This window comes from Pristiophorus japonicus, chromosome 8, assembly GCF_044704955.1.
Source record: "Pristiophorus japonicus isolate sPriJap1 chromosome 8, sPriJap1.hap1, whole genome shotgun sequence".
In the NCBI taxonomy this organism is placed as follows: Eukaryota; Metazoa; Chordata; class Chondrichthyes; family Pristiophoridae; genus Pristiophorus; species Pristiophorus japonicus.
The window spans coordinates 86,382,484-86,405,693 of NC_091984.1; the positions used below are offsets into that span (position 1 = coordinate 86,382,484).

General features: G+C 43.0%; 1 protein-coding gene across 8 annotated transcripts in view; it reads right to left on the reverse strand.

The window, feature by feature from the left end:
* Positions 1-208: 208 nt before the first annotated feature.
* Positions 209-23,210, reverse strand: part of LOC139268611 (mesoderm induction early response protein 1-like) — a 61,792-nt gene continuing 38,790 nt past the window's right edge. For 4 of the 8 annotated variants that reach the window (XM_070887008.1, XM_070887010.1, XM_070887007.1 and 1 more), the window contains exons 9-13: positions 22,583-22,664; positions 17,546-17,640; positions 13,354-13,481; positions 10,915-11,054; positions 209-991 (exon numbers count right to left, since the gene is read on the reverse strand). In XM_070887008.1, coding sequence (XP_070743109.1) covers positions 609-991; positions 10,915-11,054; positions 13,354-13,481; positions 17,546-17,640; positions 22,583-22,664 — 828 coding nt within the window. In that variant the 3' untranslated portion in view covers positions 209-608. Of the gene's footprint in view, positions 1,041-9,367; positions 9,660-10,914; positions 11,055-13,353; positions 13,482-17,545; positions 17,641-22,582; positions 22,665-23,210 lie in introns of those variants that run through there. The other 4 variants (XM_070887009.1, XM_070887012.1, XM_070887014.1 and 1 more) reach the window with 4 other exon arrangements.

A 23,210-nucleotide genomic window follows, 5' to 3' on the forward strand; every position in this document is an offset into this window, starting at 1 on the left:
TATATTCAAGCTGAAATTTTTGCTGCAGTAATAGAATAGCATACAAAAAGCTTCATCAATCAATTACAGACTTGTAAAAACTGTGACCCTGATAAACCTCATCACAGCTCCAGACAGTGTAAAACCACTACCTCTTAAATATTTTAAACATTCCATCATTTTAATAATTTAAAAAAAGTTGTACCAAAATGGAATGAGTCAGACATAATTAGATTCTTGGTATATTTATTATTTCTCTCCCCCTCCATGATAAAGCTTAGCAACTATACAAATCAGAGAACTGTACAAGTTTTACAGAAAGAGGACTGCAAGGAAACTCTACTTATTCAAAAATTCCTTCCAAATTCTATGTAGAAATCTGGTAAAAATACAGAATGTATTTTGAGCCCAGATAGTCAGAAGAATTTTTACATATATATATATAATATATATATACACACACATACATACATATGTATATATATATATATTTATATATATATATATAGATATTATAAAAAAGACATCACTGATGTCAATGACCAAATTTATACAAACCAACCCAATTATTAATCAGGTTTTTTTTTTTAAAAAAGCCTCAAGACCAAAACTGGGTTATTACAAGTTCGTTAGTTTTGTTGAGCATCCAATTCAACAGGCATTTGGTGTCTTGATGAGTCAGTCAGAACAGCCAAGTTCTCAGAGTCATCAGATTTCAAGTGCAAGCTTACTTCTGAAATGCCTACACTGTTCTTCTCATTTCCAGAGTCACTATCTGTTTTTAATCTCTTAGCTGGTCTTTCACAACTTGATTCAGACTCGTCATTTTCATTCTGTGCATTTATCAGTTTGACGTCACACAAACCATCATCTTTCTCACAGCCATTTGTGCTCATTTTTGCATGTCCAGAAACTGCAGAATTATTGACGGGTCCATTGTAGTTCAATCCCTTGATTTCACCATAATCGTGCCATTGATCTGATGTTTCAGCTGGACCATTAGCATTTGTCCCTGCATCAGATACAACAAAAAGATTTCAGTTGGCTCTTCATTCTATTACCTGCAAATATTTTTCAAAAAAACAAAAAAATTGATTTAACATTAAATGTCACTCAAATGTATAACTTTTCTTTACAGAATAAACATGAAAGATTTAAAAGGGAAAAGCTGCATACCCAACTAGTAGCATGAATATTTGGCGGTTGGAGGAAGGACAGGAGGAACACGAGGCTGAACCAGAATGTTCGCAACCTTGGTGTTGATCCCGAGATAAGCTTCCGACCACACATCCACTCCCTCACCAAAACCGCCTACTTCTTCTATCTCTGTAACATCGCCCATGTCTCCGCTCAGCTGCTGTTGAAATCCTCATCCATGTCTGTCGACTTGACTATTACAATGCTTTCCTGACCAATGATCTCCTATCCTCCATAAACTGAAACTCATCCAAAACGCTGCTGCCAGTACTCTAACTCGCACTAAGTCCCGTTCACCCATCACCCTTGTGCTTGCTGATCAACATTGGTTCCCAGTCCAGCAACACCGTGGTTTTAAAATGTTAATCCTTGTTTCAAATCCCTACAGGGCCTTGCCCCTATCTCGGTGAGCTCCTCCAGCCCTACAACCCTCCGAGATCCTCTACGCTCCTCCAATTCTGGCCTCTTGCGTATTCCAGATTTTAATTGCTCCACCATTGGTAGCCGTGCCTTCAGCTGCTTAGGCCTCAAGCTCTAGAATTCCCTCCTAGTCTGCCTCTCTATCCTCCTTTAAGACGCTCCCTAAAACCTACCTCCTTGACCAAGTTTTTTGGTCAACTGTTCTAATGGCTCGGTGTCTAATTTTATTTGATAACGTTCCTGTGAAGTGTTTTACTACGTTAAAGGTGCTATATAAATGCAAAGTTGTTGTTAGCATTGAGGAGACCTGACATGGCACAGCCCTCCTACTTATATGTCCATTGTAGACATGAACAGTCCACATTTGTGGGTCAAATCATTCCTGCTGCAATTGTTGGTACTGTACATTGTGAGCAGGAATTATCAGTGACATCAATCGTAGCAGAAGTGTGAAGGAGGAGGAGTGCAGAGCAGTACCGGAAGGAAAGGGAAGCAGTGGCAATTGGGAAGGGAAGAAAAAGAGAAAGCACTTGAGGGGAAGGAAGAGAGAAGCTAGCAGCACTACTGGGGGGAGGAAGAGAAGAAGAAAAGTTTGCAGCAATACTTTGGCGAAGCTGGATCTAGTTGATGAATTGCAAACCCAAATGGTCTTGAGTTTTTAAATTATGAAAAAAAAGGAAAAATCAAACTTAAAATGTAAGCTTTGAAAACAAATGCACAATTTGTTCATAGAAACATAGACATAGAAAATAGGTGCAGGAGTAGGCCATTCGGCCCTTCTAGCCTGCACCGCCATTCAATTAGTTCATGGCTGAACATGCAACTTCAGTACCCCCTTCCTTCTTTCTCACCATACCCCTTGATCCCCCTAGTAGTAAGGACTTCATCTAACTCCTTTTTGAACATATTTAGTGAATTGGCCTCAACAACTTTCTGTGGTAGAGAATTCCACAGGTTCACCACTCTCTGGGTGAAGAAGTTTCTCCTCATCTCGGTCCTAAATGGCTTACCCCTTATCCTTAGACTATGACCCCTGGTTCTGGACTTCCCCAACATTGGGAACATTCTTCCTGCATCTAACCTGTCTAAACCCGTCAGAATTTTAAACGTTTCTATGAGGTCCCCTCTCATTCTTCTGAACTCCAGTGAATACAAGCCCAGTTGATCCAGTCTTTCTTGATAGGTCAGTCCCACCATCCCGGGAATCAGTCTGGTGAACTTTCGCTGCACTCCCTCAATAGCAAGAATGTCCTTCCTCAAGTTAGGAGACCAAAACTGTACACAATACTCCAGGTGTGGCCTCACCAAGGCCCTGTACAACTGTAGCAACACCTCCCTGCCCCTGTACTCAAATCTCCTCGCTATGAAGGCCAACATGCCATTTTCTTTCTTAACCGCCTGCTGTACCTGCATGCCAACCTTCAATGACTGACGTACCATGACACTCAGGTCTCGTTGCACCTCCCCTTTTCCTAATCTGTCACCATTCAGGTAATAGTCTGTCTCTCTGTTTTTACCACCAAAGTGGATAACCTCACATTTATCCACATTATACTTCATCTGCCATGCATTTGCCCACTCACCTAACCTATCCAAGTCACTCTGCAGCCTCATTGCATCCTCCTCGCAGCTCACACTGCCACCCAACTTAGTATCATCCGCAAATTTGGAGATACTACATTTAATCCCCTCGTCTAAATCATTAATGTACAGTGTAAACAGCTGCGGCCCCAGCCCAGAACCTTGCGGTACCCCACTAGTCACTGCCTGCCATTCTGAAAAGTCCCCATTTACTCCTACTCTTTGCTTCCTGTCTGACAACCAGTTCTCAATCCATGTCAGCACACTACCCCCAATCCCATGTGCTTTAACTTTGCACATTAATCTCTTGTGTGGGACCTTGTCGAAAGCCTTCTGAAAGTCCAAATATACCACATCAACTGGTTCTCCCTTGTCCACTTTACTGGAAACATCCTCAAAAAATTCCAGAAGATTTGTCAAGCATGATTTCCCTTTCACAAATCCATGCTGACTTGGACCTGCTGTGAGGCTGCAGAGCGACTTGGATAGGTTAGGTGAGTGGGCAAATGCATGGCAGATAAAGTATAATGTGGATAAATGTGAGGTTATCCACTTTGGTGGTAAAAACAGAGAGACAGACTATTATCTGAATGGTGACAGATTAGGAAAAGGGGAGGTGCAAAGAGACCTGGGTGTCATGGTACATCAGTCATTGAAGGTTGGCATGCAGGTGCAGCAGGCGGTTAAGAAAGCAAATGGCATGTTGGCCTTCATAGCAAGGGGATTTGAGTACAGGGGCAGGGAGGTGTTGCTACAGTTGTACAGGGCATTGGTGAGGCCACACCTGGAGTATTGTGTACAGTTTTGGTCTCCTAACCTGAGGAAGGACATTCTTGCTATTGAGGGAGTGCAGCGAAGGTTCACCAGACTGATTCCCGGGATGGCGGGACTGACCTATCAAGAAAGACTGGATCAACTGGGCTTGTATTCACTGGAGTTCAGAAGAATGAGAGGGGACCTCATAGAAACATATAAAATTCTGACGGGGTTAGACAGGTTAGATGCAGGAAGAATGTTCCCAATGTTGGGGAAGTCCAGAACCAGGGGTCACAGTCTAAGGATAAGGGGTAAGCCATTTAGGACCGAGATGCGGAGGAACTTCTTCACCCAGAGAGTGGTGAACCTGTGGAATTCTCTACCACAGAAAGTTGTTGAGGCCAATTCACTAAATATATTCAAAAAGGAGTTAGATGAGGTCCTTACTGCTAGGGGGATCAAGGGGTATGGCGAGAAAGCAGGAATGGGGTACTGAAGTTGAATGTTCAGCCATGAACTCATTGAATGGCGGTGCAGGCTAGAAGGGCCGAATGGCCTACTCCTGCACCTATTTTCTATGTTTCTATGTTTCTATCATATTACCTCTTTCCAAATGCACTGCTATGACATCCTTAATAATTGATTCCATAATTTTACCCACTACTGAGGTCAGGCTGACCGGTTTATAATTCCGTGTTTTCTGTCTCCCTCCTTTTTTAAAAATTGGGGTTACATTGGCTACCCTCCACTCGATAGGAACTGATCCAGAGTCAATGGAATGTTGGAAAATGACTGTCAATGCATCCACTATTTCCAAGGCCACCTCCTTAAGTACTCTGGGATGCAGTCCATCAGGCCCTGGGGATTTATCGGCCTTCAATCCCATCAATTTCCCCCACACAATTTCCCGACCAATAAGGATTTCCCTCAGTTCCTCCTCCTTACTAGACCCTCTGACCCCTTTTATATCCGGAAGGTTGTTTGTGTCCTTCTTAGTGAATACCGAACCAAAGTACTTGTTCAATTGGTCTGCCATTTCTTTGTTCCCCGTTATGACTTCCCCTGATTCTGACTGCAGGGGACCTACGTTTGTCTTTACTAACCTTTTTCTCTTTACATATCTATAGAAACTTTTGCAATCCGTCTTAATGTTCCCTGCAAGCTTCTTCTCGTACTCCATTTTCCCTGCCCTAATCAAACCCTTTGTCCTCCTCTGCTGAGTTCTAAATTTCTCCCAGTCCCCGGGTTCGCTGCTATTTCTAGCCAATTTGTATGCCACTTCCTTCACTTTAATACTATCCCTGATTTCTCTTGATAGCCACGGTTGAGCCACCTTCCCTTTTTTATTTTTACGCCAGACAGGAATGTACAATTGTTGTAGTTCATCCATGCGGTCTCTAAATGTCTTCCATTGCCCATCCACAGTCAACCCCTTAAGTATCATTCGCCAATCTATCCTAGCCAATTCATGCCTCAAATCTTCAAAGTTACCCTTCTTTAAGTTCTGGACCATGGTCTCTGAATTAACTGTTTCATTCTCCATCCTAATGCAGAATTCCACCATATTATGGTCACTCTTCCCCTGGGGCCTCGCACAACGAGATTTCTAATTAATCCTCTCTCATTACACAACACCCAGTCTAAGATGGCCTCCCCCCTAGTTGGTTCCTCAACATATTGGTCTAGAAAACCATCCCTTATGCACTCCAGGAAATCCTCCTCCACCGTATTGCTTCCAGTTTGGTTAGCCCAATCTATGTGCATATTAAAGTCACCCATTATAACTGCTGCATCTTTATTGCATGCACTCCTAATTTCCTGTTTGATGCCCTCCCCAACATCACTACTACTGTTTGGAGGTCTGTACACAACCCCCACTAACGTTTTTTGCCCTTTGGTGTTCTGCAGCTCTACCCAGACTGATTCCCGGGATGGCGGGACTGACCTATCAAGAAAGATTGGATCAATTGGGCTTGTATTCACTGGAGTTCAGAAGAATGAGAGGGGACCTCATAGAGACGTTTAAAATTCTGACGGGTTTAGACAGGTTAGATGCAGAAAGAATGTTCCCAATGTTGGGGAAGTCCAGAACCAGGGGTCACAGTCTGAGGATAAGGGGTAAGCCATTTAGGACCGAGATGAGGAGAAACTTCTTCACCCAGAGAGTGGTGAACCTGTGGAATTCTCTACCACAGAAAGTAGTTGAGGCCAATTCACTAAATATATTCAAAAGGGAGTTAGATGAAGTCCTTACTACTCGGGGGATCAAGGGTTATGGCGAGAAAGCAGGAAGGGGGTACTGAAGTTTCATGTTCAGCCATGAACTCATTGAATGGCGGTGCAGGCTAGAAGGGCTGAATGGCCTGCTCCTGCACCTATTTTCTATGTTTCTATGTTTCTATTCCACATCATCCAAGCTAATGTCCTTCCTAACTATTGCATTAATCTGCTCTTTAACCAGCAATGCTACCCCACCTCCTTTTCCTTTTATTCTATCCTTCCAGAATGTTGAATACCCCTGGATGTTGAGTTCCCAGCCCTGATCATCCTGGAGCCACGTCTCCGTAATCCCAATCACATCATATTTGTTAACATCTATTTGCACAGTTAATTCATCCACCTTATTACGGATACTCCTTGCATTAAGACACAAAGCCTTCAGGTTTGTTTTTTTAACACCCTTTGTCCTTTTAGAATTTTGCTGTACAGTGGCCCTTTTTGTTCTTTGCCTTGGGTTTCTCTGCCCTCCACTTTTACTCATCTCCTTTCTGTCTTTTGTTTTTGTCTCCTTTTTGTTTCCCTCTGTCTCCCTGCATTGGTTCCCATCCCCCTGCCATATTAGTTTAACTCCTCCCCAACAGCACTAGCAAACACTCCCCCTAGGACATTGGTTCGGGTCCTGCCCAGGTGCAGACCGTTCGGTTTGTACTGGTCCCACCTCCCCCAGAACCGGTTCCAATGCCCCAGGAATTTGAATCCCTCCCTGCTGCACCACTGCTCAAGCCACGTATTCATCTGAGCTATCCTGCGATTCCTACTCTGACTAGCATGTGGCACTGGTAGCAATCCCGAGATTACTACTTTTGAGGTCCTACTTTTTAATTTAGCTCCTAGCTCCTTAAATTTGTTTCGTAGGACCTCATCCCTTTTTTTTTAAACCTATGTCGTTGGTACCAATGTGCACCACGACAACTGGCTGTTCTCCCTCCCTTTTTAGAATGTCCTGCACCCGCTCCGAGACATCCTTGACCCTTGCACCAGGGAGGCAACATACCATCCTGGAGTCTCGGTTGCGGCCGCAGAAACGCCTATCTATTCCCCTCACAATTGAATCCCCTATCACTATCGCTCTCCCACTCTTTTTCCTGCCCTCCTGTGCAACAGAGCCAGCCACGGTGCCATGAACTTGGCGGCTGCTGCTGCCCTCCCCTGATGAGTCATCCCCCTCAACAGTACTCAAAGCAGTATATCTGTTTTGCAGTGGGATGACCACAGGGGACCTCTGCACTATCTTCCTTGCACTACTCTTCCTGCTGGTCTTCCATTCCCTAGCTGGCTGTGGACCCTTCTCCTGAACTAAGACCAACTCGCTACACGTGCTACTCACGTCATTCTCAGCATCGTGGATGCTCCAGAGTGAATCCACCCTCAGCTCCAAAGGTATGTAAAAATTCATACCTCAGACCCCTCTGAGAACACGCTACCAATGGGTAGGGGGCAGTATTTGGAAGCATTATTGGCATTCTAAATGTGCTGCGGGTTCAGATAAGGTTTGAACTGTCTTGCATTCATTATTGCTACTGGGGAGAAAGAAGTTTTAAAATATAAAAGAAAAATAATTTATTTCCCAGAATGATAGAGTAGCTTTAAAAAAATTGAGCTAATGGCCATTCCCTTTCTAAAATGGAAAAAAATGTTCATTGTACATTCCAAACCATTGGAAAATGCATCAAATAATTGTCAGAAATCAAACTTTTTGGGCAGAAAGCATGCTTGCTGACCTCCTCCCCCCTGAAGAAAATAAAGCTTGTGCATGCAATTCTTGTCTTGTATCTAAAGTGAAGCAATGTTGGGGAAGTCCAGAACCAGGGGACACAGTCTTAGGATATGGAGCAGGCCGTTTAGGACTGAAATGAGGAGAAACTTCTTCACTCAGAGAGTTGTTAACCTGTGGAATTCCCTGCCGCAGAGAGTTGTTGATGCCAGTTCATTGGATATATTCAAGAGGGAGTTAGATATGGCCCTTACGGTTAAGGGGATCAAGGAGTATGGAGAGAAAGCAGGAAAGGGGTACTGAGGTGAATGATCAGCCATGATCTTATTGAATGGCGGTGCAGGCTCGAAGAGCTGAATGGCCTACTCCTGCACCTATTTTCTATGTTTCTGTATACAAATGAAGTTACAAACCCATGTCCCATTGCACTTTAAGTGTAATTACATGTTTTCATAGTCATCTAATTATATTCAGTGCTTTTTTGTCAGCTTATTTGAAGTTGTTGGTCATCTTTTGCTAGCTTTCTAGATAGGCATGGATGAATATTTGTTACCTTTATTGAACTTTTTAAATAGTCAATTGGACAGAAAGTGGTGCTAATAGGCTTTCCTCCCCCCCACACCTCTTATGTCCGCCCGCTTTAATATTTGAATAGGATTTTACTTTTGACTTTATACAATCACAATTGCTATAGAATCCAGGGGAAATACTGTAAAATCTATTTTGTTTTTTTATTTACAGAATTTTATTTGCAAATAACACCGACCAGTAAATGCACATTTAATATCACAGTTTTACTTTTAAAATAGTCATGGCTGACTACATCTACTGTTGTGAATACACTATATTTTCAAAGATCAGGTCCTTTACTGTTTTCATTCTATATAAATCTTGCGCTGTTCTGTATACATCTCACTTGTTTAATTACTGTATATAAATCTGGTTAGTTAATTCAGAATCTAAGCCTAGCGTGGGCATGGTCTGCTGCTGAAACTGCTTTCTGGAGTGGGTTGGAGAGAACTAAAGTGCAGTAGGCACTAGGGTTCGATGATTTGAGTGTCCTGAAGGGTAGACACCTTTGCAGGAGCAGAAAACCACAGGGTGCGAGGTCCAATAATGAGAAGTATGGTGAGATAAAGAGGAAATGGTTCTAGCCTAAAATATCCAAATTACATCACACCGAAGGCAATGACTTGAAATACCAGTCTCACCATTCTAGTGAAAAACCATTTAATACACTACTTGCCAAAAAAAGTCAGATTTTTTTGAACACTATCCTCCATGTATTCTAAGTTAGAGGATGCTTTAGGATGTAAAATAACACACCCTATGCTACAATGTCTGCCCCTCCCCCATTGGTTGAAACCAAATTAGTATTTTGCTAAATCAAAATAAAGAGAACATTCCATTCAAATATATATCTTATAATTCATTATCTAATTCAAATGTCACTTTCTGATGTTTAGAGCTTTAGGGTTACTCACCTGATTTTTAAAAAACAGGATTAACATCAAAAGAAAATTCTACATACTTCCCTCAACCCATAGAGATCCAGAGCAAGACAGCAAGAACCATGGTTTGCAGGAGCAGCAGCACATTCAGGCAAGAAAAGACAGCACATTCACCGAGTAAGCCATCTTTTATCTTCTTTTGTTCATTTACACACAGTGGTATTTTTTTATTAAAGCACTGCACTTTGAGGAAGTCATCTTGCAGGAAAGGCCTAAAAATGCTGTCAAATTGAATAGAGGTGACACTAACAGCATGCAAAGAATAATATTTAATGAAAGTTACAAGATTCTGTTGAATTTACATACATAAGAACATAAGAAATAGGAGCAGGAGTAGGCCATTTGCCCCCTCTGCCATTCAATACGATTATGGCTGATCTGATCTTGGCCAGATTATACAAAAATACACCTCACCAATTGTGCGTTTCACATTCTAATACCAATGTAGTGGAAATAATGTCCTACACAAATTATGAAGTTAACTTTAGAATTATATTCCATGTATTCAGGTAACTGGGCATTAGACTTGGGGTGACTTGCTATTACCCCAATGTTATTCCCTAACTGATCTTGTGATTTTAATAAGTGGGAACAATGTCTTGTTTTAGGTCTTAATAACTAAGAATATCTTTGTGCCACAAAGACAATATACTTCCTGAAGATTGCACCTCAGATCAAGGCACAAAGTACTGTGGGTTGGGTACCTAATTTATTTTGTTCACATCTGATGTTTGGTGAAGGAGATCCTTAATATATGTACTCTCACAACAAACCTCCAACAATTGCCAAAAAAAGCGTGTACTGGAGTTAAATCCCTGAAATCAAAAAATATTGCTTTCTACTCAATTATGTACGCAGGCTGCTATGTTTAATATTTCAAAAAGACTTTTGTGTTCAACCAACTTCACATTGTAATCCTCCAAATCCTCAGACATTTCACTATTTCTGGTCAACTTATCAGGCATGATCCCAGGCATGAAAGCAAACGCAGATACACTCCCAATTGTGTTGGCAACTTAACCAAACTAGTAAGCATGATTAAGATAAAACCAAGGACAATTATTCATCTATTAACTCTCCAGCATGGATATAGAGAAACAAAAGGAGTTCAGAAAGTGATCAAAGTAGCTTGAGAAAAATTGAACTGATTTTAATTCGCAAGCTCAATAAAGGATAGCATTAGATATTGGCTCCTGCTTAGCTACTGTTTGCTGAGATTGTACTGTTAAAGACGTATGGGCAACTAAAATGAGGTGCACTGAACAAAATATCAATCCTTTTAAAAAGCCATGGCTTGAAAAAAGTGAAAGGAACAAACATATCAGATAGTTGTTTCAGATTGCCAAGTGTTTTAAGATGTCGGAAAGTTAACAGTTAGTAAAAGCAATGCATGTCAACTTCACATCCCAATACACAAGCAGAAAGGGTTCAAGCCTTAAACACCAAGACTAGACAAAAAGTTAATGCAGAACTCACCATTCATATTACTTCCTATTGCAGCAGTATCTTCCCTCTCTGTCTGGCTACTGCTGCTGGTTGAGGTGGTTGGAGGAGGTGAAGGTGCACAACTGGAAGCTGTGCTCTCAGTTTCATCCAGGAGACGGTCCATATAATCCCTAAAACCAATTTCAGAAGTCTGTTAGGCCATTCCACACTGGTTTCAATTTTAGACTGGATCCAGTAGAAGTATACAGTTAAAAGAAACACATTTTTATTGCGCTATTATTTGCTTTTTCTGCTCCCACATACTGTTTGCTCACTGCAATACCTTTCCTTTACAACTAAAACAAAACTGATTTAGGATGATGCACTTGTTGGACTCAATGCTCCTGCAGGATTAGATACTGATCCCGCACAGAATCCATCATAATCGCTTTTAGTCTCTTTACAAAATATCTTGCAATGGGAATGCGGTCAGAAATCATGAAAGTGACAACCAAGTTTCTGATGGTTTTGAAAAATGTTCAGTTTAAAAAGTTATAGTAGCATTTATACTCACAAGTTCTACCAATAATTTGATTTGATCAGGAGAACAAGCTTAACAGGTGGATATGCAGTGGAATTGCCATACAATGAAGTTAAAGATATTGGCCAAAAACATTGATAGATCAGGATTTCTGCTCCTTGCCTCCTACTGATATAACTGGGTTTGCCTCTTTTCCACTCTTTGGGCCCAAGTTTCCACATGATTTGCGCCTGATTTTTAGGAGCAACTGGTGGAGAACGGACTATCTTAGAAATCGCAATTCTCCACATTTTTTTTTCTGCAGTTCTAGTCAGGTAGAACAGTTCTACTTTGGAACAGAATTTTTTCTTCAAAAGGGGGCGTGTCCGGCCACTGACGCCTGATTTCAAAGTTTCCACAGTGAAAACGTATTCCAAACTAAGTTAGAATGGAGCAAGTGAAGATTTTTTATAGAACTGAAAAAAGCTGTTCTACACATTAAAAAATCAGGGGCAGGTTACAAATTAGGCGTCCAGAACGAGGTTGGGGGGGGGGGGGGGAAGGGAACTCATTAAATTATACAATAAATCCTTATTTATACTTCTACAAATAAATCCAACCTGAATAAACATTTATAAGCAAAGAAAAGATTAAATAAACCATCTTCCTACCTGTGTGAAAGTGCTTCAGGCACGGAGAATGGCTGCAGTCAGCCTGAGGCGCCCGTTCTTCCCGGGGGGGGGGGGGGGGGGGGGGGGGGGGGGAGAGAGAGGAGAGAGAAGGTGCTCGTTCTTCCCGCGGGGGGGGGGGGGGGGGGGGAAGAGAGAGAGAGAGAGAGAGAGAGAGAGAGAGAGAGAGAGAGAGAGAGAGAGAGAGGAGGCGCCCGTTCTTCCCGCGGGGGGGGGGGGGGGGGGGGGGGGGGGGGGGGGGGGGGGGGGGGGGGGGACAGACAGTGAGAAGGCTGCAAGTGCTGATGGCAATGTGCTTTTATTTTAAAAATGTTAAAAAATTAAACAGCTACAAAGAACTACAAAAATGGCCGAGTGCCAATGTTTTTTTCACACTGCACGTGCGCGAACGCTCCAACGCGCACCGTTGCCGGCAGGAAAAAATACTAATTTAAATAGTACCCGCCCCCTCCCACTTACAAAATCGGCGCGAGTGTAGGCTCCGCCCCCCTTGGCGCCGCGCCAGGCAGGCAAGGAGCTGCAGGGCGCTCCAGAATCCCGATTTTTTTTTAGGCGCGAAAAACGGGCGCCCAGCTCGGAGGGGCGCCCGTTTTTTATCGTGTGGAAACTTGGGCCCTTTGACTCTTTGTCAGTGATAAAGGGAATCGAAACAGTGTGGTCTTAGTACCGCTCCTTCACTGGTGGATTATCCACTAAAGAGGAAGTAACTGAGTTTGATATTACTTACACTTCTGGCTTCCAAATTCAAACAAGGACATAGAAAGTAACTAGCAATGAATGCCCTGACTCCCAGGTGGAGAGCGAAACAGCAGCAGACCAGTACTAGACAATAATGTGGGCGGCTACCACACCATTTATCCTGGGAAAATCAGGTCAGTTTTAACAATGCAGATGCATCTGCAGATCAAGCTTAGGAAACCAGGAGCAGGTGAGCACAACTGAGATGTGCGACAATACTCAATATACCACCACCAAAGTAAAATTCAATACAATTTTTATGGGAAACCAGGATCAGACCAAAACTTCGCTATATTGAAATTTGCTACATTAAGCCTCCATTGTATGTAAACATAATCCACGGCACCAATTTCTTTATCAGAGCCTTATGCAAGATGACTGGATCATGGAAGGGAAAAGGGATATGATAGTTTAATATTGCACAATTGGATATGATGGGAAAAGCCAGCAACAGAATACAGCATATGCTAATGCAATATTAGAAAATAAATTGGATGTATTCATTATACAACCATTTACTGCCAGTAATTCAAAAACACTTACGTAACACCTGGATGAAGATTATATTTCTTTTTTCCGAATCTAGTCTGCTGTGCAAAAAAATCATAACGCTCAGACTTCTTCCACATGTAATAAAATGCTACACAATCCCCTACTGACCGTGTTCTCACCTGAAACGTGCACATTAATAGGAAATAAATATCAGTAATAAAATATTTTAAAGTAATTTTAACCACCCTAAAATTTTAAGTACATACTAAATCAGAATTAACAAAGTTGCTTCCTGTAGGACAATCAAAATGTTAGTTTACTTTGCCGTATTTTCGTCTCCTTAAAATCTAACGCTTTGACCAAGCTTTTGGTCATCTGCTGTAATTTCTTATGTGGCTCATTGTCAAATGTATTTGTTTTGTCTTATAACACATCTGTGAAGTGCCTTGGGACGTTTTACTAAGTTAAAGGCGCTATATAAATACAAGTTGTTGTATATAAACATTTATATTTAAACTTCCTATTTAAACAGTTGTTTGTCAGTTTGATGAACAAATTGAATGACTCAAAATTATTTTTCAAAGCATTTGTATCTGAATTTTTTTCTCAGCATTCGCAATTTATAATGTCCAAAAATAAGGTTTCAAACAAACTAACATTTTCAGAAAATTATTTATTTCACAATAACATGATTAAAATTATCCAATGAATTGTCTGTGTCTTCTAATGCATTTCATTAAAATTTTGGTTCAAAGCCTGAGCCTGCCTCAAAAGCTTAGGCTTCAATTGGAAATATACACAAGGAAAAAGTTGCAGAGCTTCGAACCACATTTGTATATTCTAAGAATGTGCAGGCTTCAGAGTTTCCCAGCGCACAGTACAGGGTACTAGGTTTCTGATTTGAAGCAGCAGCGTTGTATCCCATCATCCCAGAGAATCTGAGTGTCTCTGCTTTTTCTAAATGTCTTTCAAATAAACAAACTAGAGACTGAACTTACTTATTTCAGCAGGTCTCATTTAAAATATTTTCTATTACGAAGTGCTCAGTTAGACAAACCTTCTCATCAGCAACAGACAATAAACTTTTGAGCAATGAGATAATTTTTGTTCATGGAAATGTATTTTTATTTTAGACTGTGTAAGTCGACAAATTTATCAATAGTGCATTAATTGCTATAAGGCAGAATGCTAGATAAAAAACTGACAGAGAAAGTGGTGCAGGGGTAGTTGACGGCGCACAAGAGGCTGCCAATGTATTTGGGAGTGGTTTGGGGTACGTTGGTCTTAAAGCAGTCAAGTGTAACTGGAGTACCATTCTTTACAAGGCTGCTAGAGCCTGCCCAATCAATGCTGCCAGATATCAGCAACCTCCAATTCCATCAACCTCTGTTCTCCAAAACTCCTAAGCCCCCTCCCCCAGTTCAATTAGACTCCAGGACCCCCCCGCCCAGCACTCCGCTCCCACTCCCAGGACACCTGCTCAGTGCTCACAAACCCCCGGATTGCATTCTTAATGCTCACTGATCCCTGAACTATTACAATTGCCCAAGATCCTTAAATTCCCCAATGCTCCCAAGACCTTCCCCCATGTTCCTAGAACCTCTGCTCTAGGCTTCCCAGAATCCTGGAACCTCCTGCAAATACCCCCAGATCCTGAAGGTCCCCTTCAAATACTGCTAGACACTGAGGCCCTATCCCAGTACTGCTAAAACTCAGGCCCCTTCCCAATGTCCTCAGATGTTAGGACCAACTCCGATGCTGATAAGAGAGTGTGCCTTGTTGTACTACTTGGCATAAAACCCTTGTTTTTTTAATAAAAACTCTGATTCACCATGAACTACATCACAAGAGGTCTGCTATTACTTAACTAAAAGGCCTTCTCACGGCTTGCCCTGTTACGCGATCTTAGATCACAACTAATACCGTCTCAAAGGACACCGAACTTGTCTTTAAATCGACAGTAACAAACCAAGCAAGCAACTTAACCAAAAAATTCATATTATAAATAACCAGCTATTGATGGATCAGTGACAGTGGGAGGCAAGGTCACAATTTAACTATACCGTGTGAAAACAACTTATTTTCTGGTACAAATAATTATGTAAAAATACTTTAAAATATAAATTTGGATCAACAACAACTTGTATTTATATAGCGCATTTAATGTAGTGAAACGTCTCATGTTGCTTCACAGGAGTATTATGAGATAAAAATTTTACACTGAGCTGCATAAGTAGAAATTAGCACAGGTGACTAAAAGCGTCTTAAAGAAGGAAAGAGAAGTAGAGAGGTGGATAGTTTTAGGTAGGGAGTTCCAGAGCTTGGGGCCTAGGCAACAGAAGGCACGGCCACCAATGGTTGAGCGATTATAATCAGGGATGCTCAAGAGGGCAGAATTAGAGGAGTGCAGACATCTCGGGGAAGGTGGTGGGGGAAGCTTGTGGGACTGGAGGAGATTAGAGAGATAAAAAGGGGCGAGGCTTGGAGGGATTTGAAAGTAAGGATGAGAATTTTGAAATCGAGGTGTTGCTTAGCCAGAAGACAATGTAGATCAGTGAGCACAGGGGTGATAGATGAGCAGGACTTGGTGCGAGTTAGGATATGGGCAGCCGAGTTTTGGATCACCTCTAGTTTACGTAGGGTAGAATGTGGGAGGCCAGCCAGAAGTGCGTTGGAATAGTCAGGTCTAGAGGTAACAATGGCATGGATGAGGGCTTCAGCAGCGGATGAGCTGAGGCAAGGGCATAGACGGGCGATGTTATGGAGATAGAAATAGGTGGTTTTATTTATGCTGAGAATGTGTGATCGAAAGCTCATTTGAGAGTCAAATAGGACACCAAGGTTGCAAACAGTCTGGTTCAGCCTCAGACAGGAGTTGGGGAGAGGGACGGAGTTAGTGTCTAGGGAACGGAGTTTCTGGCGGGGACTGAAAACAATGGCTTTGGTCTTCTTGATATTCAATTGGAGAAAATTTCTGCTCATCCAGAACTGGATGTTGGACAACCAGTCTGACCATTTAGAGACTGTGGAGGGGTCGAGAGAAGTGGTAGTGAGGTAGAGCCAGGTGTCATCGGCGAACATGTGGAAAACTGATGCTGTGTTTTTGGATGATGTCTCCAAGGGGCAACATGTAGATGAGAAATAGAAGGGGACCAAGGATAGATCCTTGGGGAACACCAAAGGTAACGATGCAGGAGCGGGAAGAGAAGCCGTTGCAGGTGATTCTCTGGCTACGATTAAATAGGTAAAAATGGAACGAGGCAAGTGCAGTCCCATCCAGCTGGACGACAGTGGAGAGATGTTGGAGAATGACTGAGTGGTCAACTGTGTCAAGGGCTGCAGACAGGTCAAGAAGGACGAGGAGGAATTGTTTGCCTTTGTCACAGTCAGAAAGGAAGTCATCGGGTACTATTGCTGTTTATATAGTACCCACATAATTCCACCACGAAGGCCTCTAATGGATAAGGTAGTTCTGCTGGCGTTACCAGGAAATGTGTATGCACCAATAATACACCTATCGAGATTCTCAACTACTCAAGTGGAACGACCAGCAGCAATATCGGAACTGAATGTGCATAAGAATGTGTACAGTTGCTCTAAAATCATGTTTGCAACTTTGTTTTTAGCTGTATCTCTTCCCCAATGCCACTTTGCTTCTAGAGGAAAGCAGTGAAACCAACTTTATTATAATATAAAAAGGGCCATGAAAATTCACTTTGTTTTCAGAGTCATAGAAATTTACAGCGGAGGAGGCCATTCGGCCCATCGTGTCCATGCTGGCTGACAAAGAGCTATTCGGCCTAATCCCACTTTCCAGCTCTTGGTCCGTAGCCTTGTAGGTTACGGCACTTCCAAGTGCATATCCAAGTACTTTTTAAATGCTAGGAGTGTTTCTGTCTCTACCACCCTCTGGGTGAAAAGAATTCTCCTCAAATCCCCACTTACCAATTACTTTAAATCTATGCCCCCTGGTTATTGACCCCACTGCTTAGGAAATAGGTCCTTCTATCCACTCTGTCTAGGCCCCTCATAATTTTATACACCTCAATTAGGTCTTCCCGCAGCTTCCTCTGTTCCAAAGTAAACACCCCAGCTTATCCAATCTTTCTTCATAGCTAAAATTCTCCAGTCCAGGCAACAGTTTTGCTAGTAGGCATTCCAAACACTGACAACGTTTTTATAATTAAAAATATCCAAAGCATCAACATCCTAGGATTACAAGCACGGATGTGTGATTTTATACCTTGTTAGCCTGGATCAGGTGGAAATCTTTCCCATATGCCTTAAGTCCCTGTTCAAAATTCCTGCATTCTTCTTCACTCCAAATTGAGAGTTCTTCTATAGCAAATAAAAAACACATTAGCAAAATGCAACACAGTTCACAAGCATGAAATACATTTGTGTCATAATTTGACGAGCACAACTTGCACTGTGTAATATTTGCAGCAATGCTGAGATTTAGCTCTTGGCTGATTTACAAGTAATTATTTTGAGTAAAAAAAAAAGTTCTCAGCCAAGGGTGTGATTTTTATTGACAGGCATTCCAGCCAAGTTTTTTTTAAAAAGGTTATGAATCAGGAGAACAAACTCCGTATGTCACAACAATCATGGATCGGTAACCCATTTCAGGCAGCTCTCCCTTTGATTTTTTTCTCTTGCCATTGGGGAAGTTTCTTGGCTCCAAATAACAGCAAAGTACCCAATATTGGGAAATCGATGATGATTGATATTTTGGGTAAGGGCAGCAGAGAAGTAAAATCTGTATCTTGTTATTCTTGGCTGTAGTGCTCCAACGCCTCGTACCACTGTGCTGTCCACCTGTCCTGTTAAACAATACGTCAGCTAAAATGGGTGGCTACTGTTGAACAATTAATTATGTTCCTTTAAAAGCTGCAACAGAGGGTCAAATAGATCACAATTATTTATATGTATATCAAATGTACAGTAGCAGGGAAGCTTTTGATTTTTAAATATCCTACACCTAGTTAATGAAAAACTGGACGAAGTAATGTTACTTTGGATAAGGTAATACTTGGAGGTTTCACTCCATTAAGACAATGGGATTTAAGTATGTCATGTATCCTACATGGCTACTGTTTGTACTATCACAAGGTGTGTCACCAGAGGGCACAGCAGTGGGAAACTTGTAGGTTACCTGTACAGGTGTGCCTGGCCTAGTATAAAAGGCAGGCCACCAGGTGTGATCCTGACTCTGGAGTTATCAAATAAAGGACTAATGTCACTACAGTTCAAGCACAACACATTGCCTCGTGGAGTCATTATTGGAGCATCCAAGGACATAACAATTGGCGACAAGATTACGGACTTTCACGTGAAAATGGTACCCTTGGTACGTTGCAGCAGTTCGCCGATGGCGATGATTGGGACGCCTTTGTGAAGAGGCGCAACCATTTCTTCACAGCAGACGATCTGGCAGGAGACAAACCGGCCACATTGGCCGGCAAGTGCAGAGCTATCCTGCTAACCAGTTGTGGGCCCACCGTCTATGGCCTCGTCAGGGACTTGCTAGCACCAGCGAAGACAACGACCACCAAGACAGACGAGGAGCTCGTAACACTGATTCATGAGCAACTCAAGCCAAAGGAGAGCATCCTCACAACCAGACACCGGTTCTACACCCACCAACGGCCCGAAGGCCAGGAAATCCCGAAATATGCTGCAGACCTCAAGAGGCTGGTGGCACCTTGTGATTTCGGTGACCACCTCACCGAAGCGTTGCGGGACATTTTTGTCATTGGAATCAGCCATGAGGGCCTTCTTCATAAGCTACTGTAGGCAGATACCTCAGTCACACTGCAGAAGGTCATTTCTGTGAGCCAGGCACTCATGACCTCGACCTGCGGCTCTAGACAGATGACTCACCCTCAGGACTTAAACCCGGCAGGTACTGTGCACAGAGTGGCGCCTTTTAGAGGCTAAACTCTAGAACGCGAACCCTCTCAGGGAAGAGAGAACAGGCCCACCCCCCGAGTCCCTTAACTCAGAGTCCGCCGAGGGGGGCCAACCGAGTAGCCCCATGCTGGCGTTGTGGAGGGAATCACAGGGCTCACCAGTGGCATTTTAAAGACTATGTATGCAAAGGCTGCAGCACAAAGGACCACCTCCAGCGAATGTGCAAGAGAAATATGACTCACCGTGTCGATGAAGAGTCTGCAGATGGCCATGAATCCAGCGCGGATTATGAAACAATAGGCAGAGAGGCAGCTCAGCCCCACGATGAGGTATATAGCATGTTTACCTGCACCACCGAATGTTCCCCGTTGAGGATGGAAGTCGATATAGATGGCGTTCCAGTCATCATGGAAGTGGACACGGGGGCGAGCCAGTCAGTAATGAATAAAGAAACCTTTGAGAGGCTGTGGGACAATCAAGCTGAACAACCCAAGTTGGTCCCGGTTTAGGCAAAGCTGCGCACCTACACCGATGAACTTAACAGAGTCGTTGGTAGTGCGGATGTAAAGGTACTCCATGAGGGCGCGGAGCACAAGTTACCTCTGTGGATTGTTGCAGGTGTTGGACCAACGCTACTCGGAAGAAGATGGATGGAGAAGATCCACTGGAAGTGGGAAGACTTCACCCCTCCAGCAATCGATCGTTGGATCCGGCACCAGAGAGCAGACCAGCACAGCACCCGAGGCACAGACTGCCCAGCACGACTGTGTGGAGATGATCCAGCTGGGATGACCCGAGCGCACCTTCCAGGCTCCAATGGCAGGACTCCGGAGGAAGAAAATCGGATCCAAAGGCGACTTCCCAGCTTCGGTGGCAAAACCCGGAGAGAAGAGGATCACCGCAGTCAACATCGTGGATGGAGGAAAGATGGCGCCCGAACCACGAGGTGATGTGAAGAAAAAGATGGCGGCAGCGAGACCACGAGGTGCAGTGCAGATGGAGCAACACGTGGCACCAAACGGAGAAGAGGATTGGGGAAAAGAAAGCAAAGCTCTCTTAAAGGAGGCCTGCAACCCACCACACTTAAAGAGACAGTTGCATATTTTCAAACAATGTAAGAGCAACTGTGAGTTAGATGTAAAATGTGTAACTGATGATCAGAGCTGAGTACATGCAACAAGCAAGGAAAAGTCGCGTGATCGCGATTGGAGCTACAGGGTATTCACAATAAGTAATGAAACGTTGTGCGATGTAGGATTTCAACTGCACTCAGTCAATGCAGCAGGCAGACACCCATCGGGAGCACACAGGTCCAGCGAGCTAACCAATGTAGTAGCCTGCATCCCTGGGACCAGAGTTATGCACCATGGAGTGTGGCCACAAGCAGCCAATCAAGTGATCTCAGGAGGGCAACAGCACCGGTATCGATATCCTGCCCCTGATCGGCTCCGTTTCTCAGGCACCCGATGGCACCAACCGCCATGAGCCTGAAAGAGCAAACTGTGCTAAGGCGCAGCCCCCAGATCCCATCACCATCAAGGCCATACCTGTAAACAAAGGGTCACCCGCTATAGCCCCCCCCCCCCAAAGGGGACCGGGACCAGCCAGGATCCCAAACCAAACAATGCCGAGGCCAGCGAGTCAGCAGTTCCCTGTGCACTGCTAGACAACAGCTCCTCAGGGAGCAGCAGTGACCCAGTGCGCAAAGAAAGGACAGGGAGGTCACAGGCATCTGTGAACCTGCCCGACGTTCGGAGCAACGGCAACAGCCCCAAGAACAGGCAACTTGAGCCAAGTGGGTTACCACCGCCAGCATTGGGCACCGCGCCACCACCAGACTGCCTGGGCATCATCCAGCAGTTCTGGAACTAGCTTGTCCTTACGCACCGGTTACCGATCCTCAGTACATCTCGATAATGTATCTCACCAGTCTAATGTACTTGTCTCACAACTGAACCGCAAATGTAATGCAAACTTGTTTTTCTGGACTTGAATGAATGTGAATGCAATGAGCCTCCGGCATAATCTATAGGTGGGTGGGGGGGGCATCGGAGAAAGAGAATGGAGTGGTCAGGGACACATACAAACAGCAAACACCAGCACTCTACTGCCAACGAAGTACCTACCATTCACCCAAGATTGAAACGACCCACCAAGGATCAACCAGATAGAGCTAAGCCCAGAGCACCGTCAATGCAGAGGCGATTTGCACTAAAGGTTTGGGCCGGGGGGGAAAGAGGAGTGATGTCATGTATCCTACATGGCCACTGTTTGTACTATCACAAGGTGTGCCACCAGAGGGCACAGCAGTGGGAGATTTGTAGGTTACCTGTACAGGTGTGCCTGGCCTAGTATAAAAGGCAGGCCACCAGGTGTGATCCTCACTCTGGAGTTAACTAATAAAGGACAAAGGTCACTACAGTTCAAGTACAACACACTGCCTCGTGGAGTTATTATCAGAGCATCCTAGGATATAAAGTACATCCTAGTTAAGCCCCTCCTCCTCCTCCCCTCCGCCCTCCCGCCACACACACTAATCTTAAACTGTTTACAAGTAATTATTTTGAGATTAATATTGGCATGGCCAGTTCAGTAGGTACAGAACTCATGAAACTCAAAAGGAAAGTATTCATAAGGATATACTACACATCAACTCGAGAAAATTATTGCTGCAGTTACAGAAATAAAACCAGCAGCTAAAAGTAGAGAATGACCAGATTTTTCAATTCAGCTTTGGGAAAACATGCATTCAACTACAGCCAAGGTATGAAATAAACTCGGAAATAGGGATAAGTGTATTATGGAAATCATATTTTGGGGGCCACGTGGCCCCTTCAAAAATCCACGCATGCACAGTTTTTGCAGTTAAAAGCGGTCGGTGAGCCGGTGTTACAGATAGCTAAAGGGAACATTGATGGAAACGCAGCTTAATTTTACAAACACAGGAACAAGAAAGGGAAAAAACAATGCTGAAGACTTCACCCAACATCCTTCAAATGGAGAAAACATAACTGAACATTTCTTCCGTTCTTTTCTGACAAAATTTATCTAAATCATCTGAAAGACCACCCCAGGGGCTGGCTTCAAGATTAAGATAGATACTTTGGAAAAATTAAGCATCTGCAGTCTTTCTTCCCAGAAGCTGGATGAGAAGACAACTATGGACATGAAGAAGGGCATTAGAAACTGAAGGACAGAAGTCTTTGTCAAATTGTACAGGAAGCTTAATATCTATCCAACTGATCTAAAATACAACTAATAGAGTTATTGAAAAGCCAAGTTGAAATGGTCACCAACATGCTAGGCTGTCAGGCTTTCAACTGCAAAGGAAACACCACCACCTAGTGGAAAATTAATATGCTCTTACCTCTGGCTGCTTTCACATTAAATCTCAATCTTCGCAGTGCTTCCTCCGTATCAAAGTTGCATTTAACCAACTCATACAATGCCTGAGAAAGACAAAAGTAATTCTCATGTCTGTGGATCTTTCCGCATTAGTAACCAAACATGTTATTTATTTTGTTAGTAAGATTTTATTATATGTTAAGATATTTTGAAGAGTTCTCACCCAAAACAAAGTTTGGTTTGTAAAATGAGATTTATGGATATAATTTTTTAATAGCAATCTATGGTTAATGTTTATTATTAAGGGTATTCACACTTAAATTGTATTTATTAAACATGCTCTTATCAGCTAATAAAACTTTTTCACGTGCAAGTGTATTCGTCATTGGATTTGTTTAGCATATAGGTACCAATATACAATAAAACTAGTTAAGCTAATAAACTTTGATGTTGTGCAACATGCTACTTGTTCAATTATTCAATATCTTAATTATTCACCTCAAAAAGCCATCAAGACTTCCACTTGCCAATCAAAACCACCTTAGTGTCTATTGTGATAAAATCTTTTTTTGCTCAGTGTTTGTTTAGTAGCAGTGCCCTTAAACTCAGCCAGTAAAAGCCATAAATGTTGCGTTGCATACATCCCGATA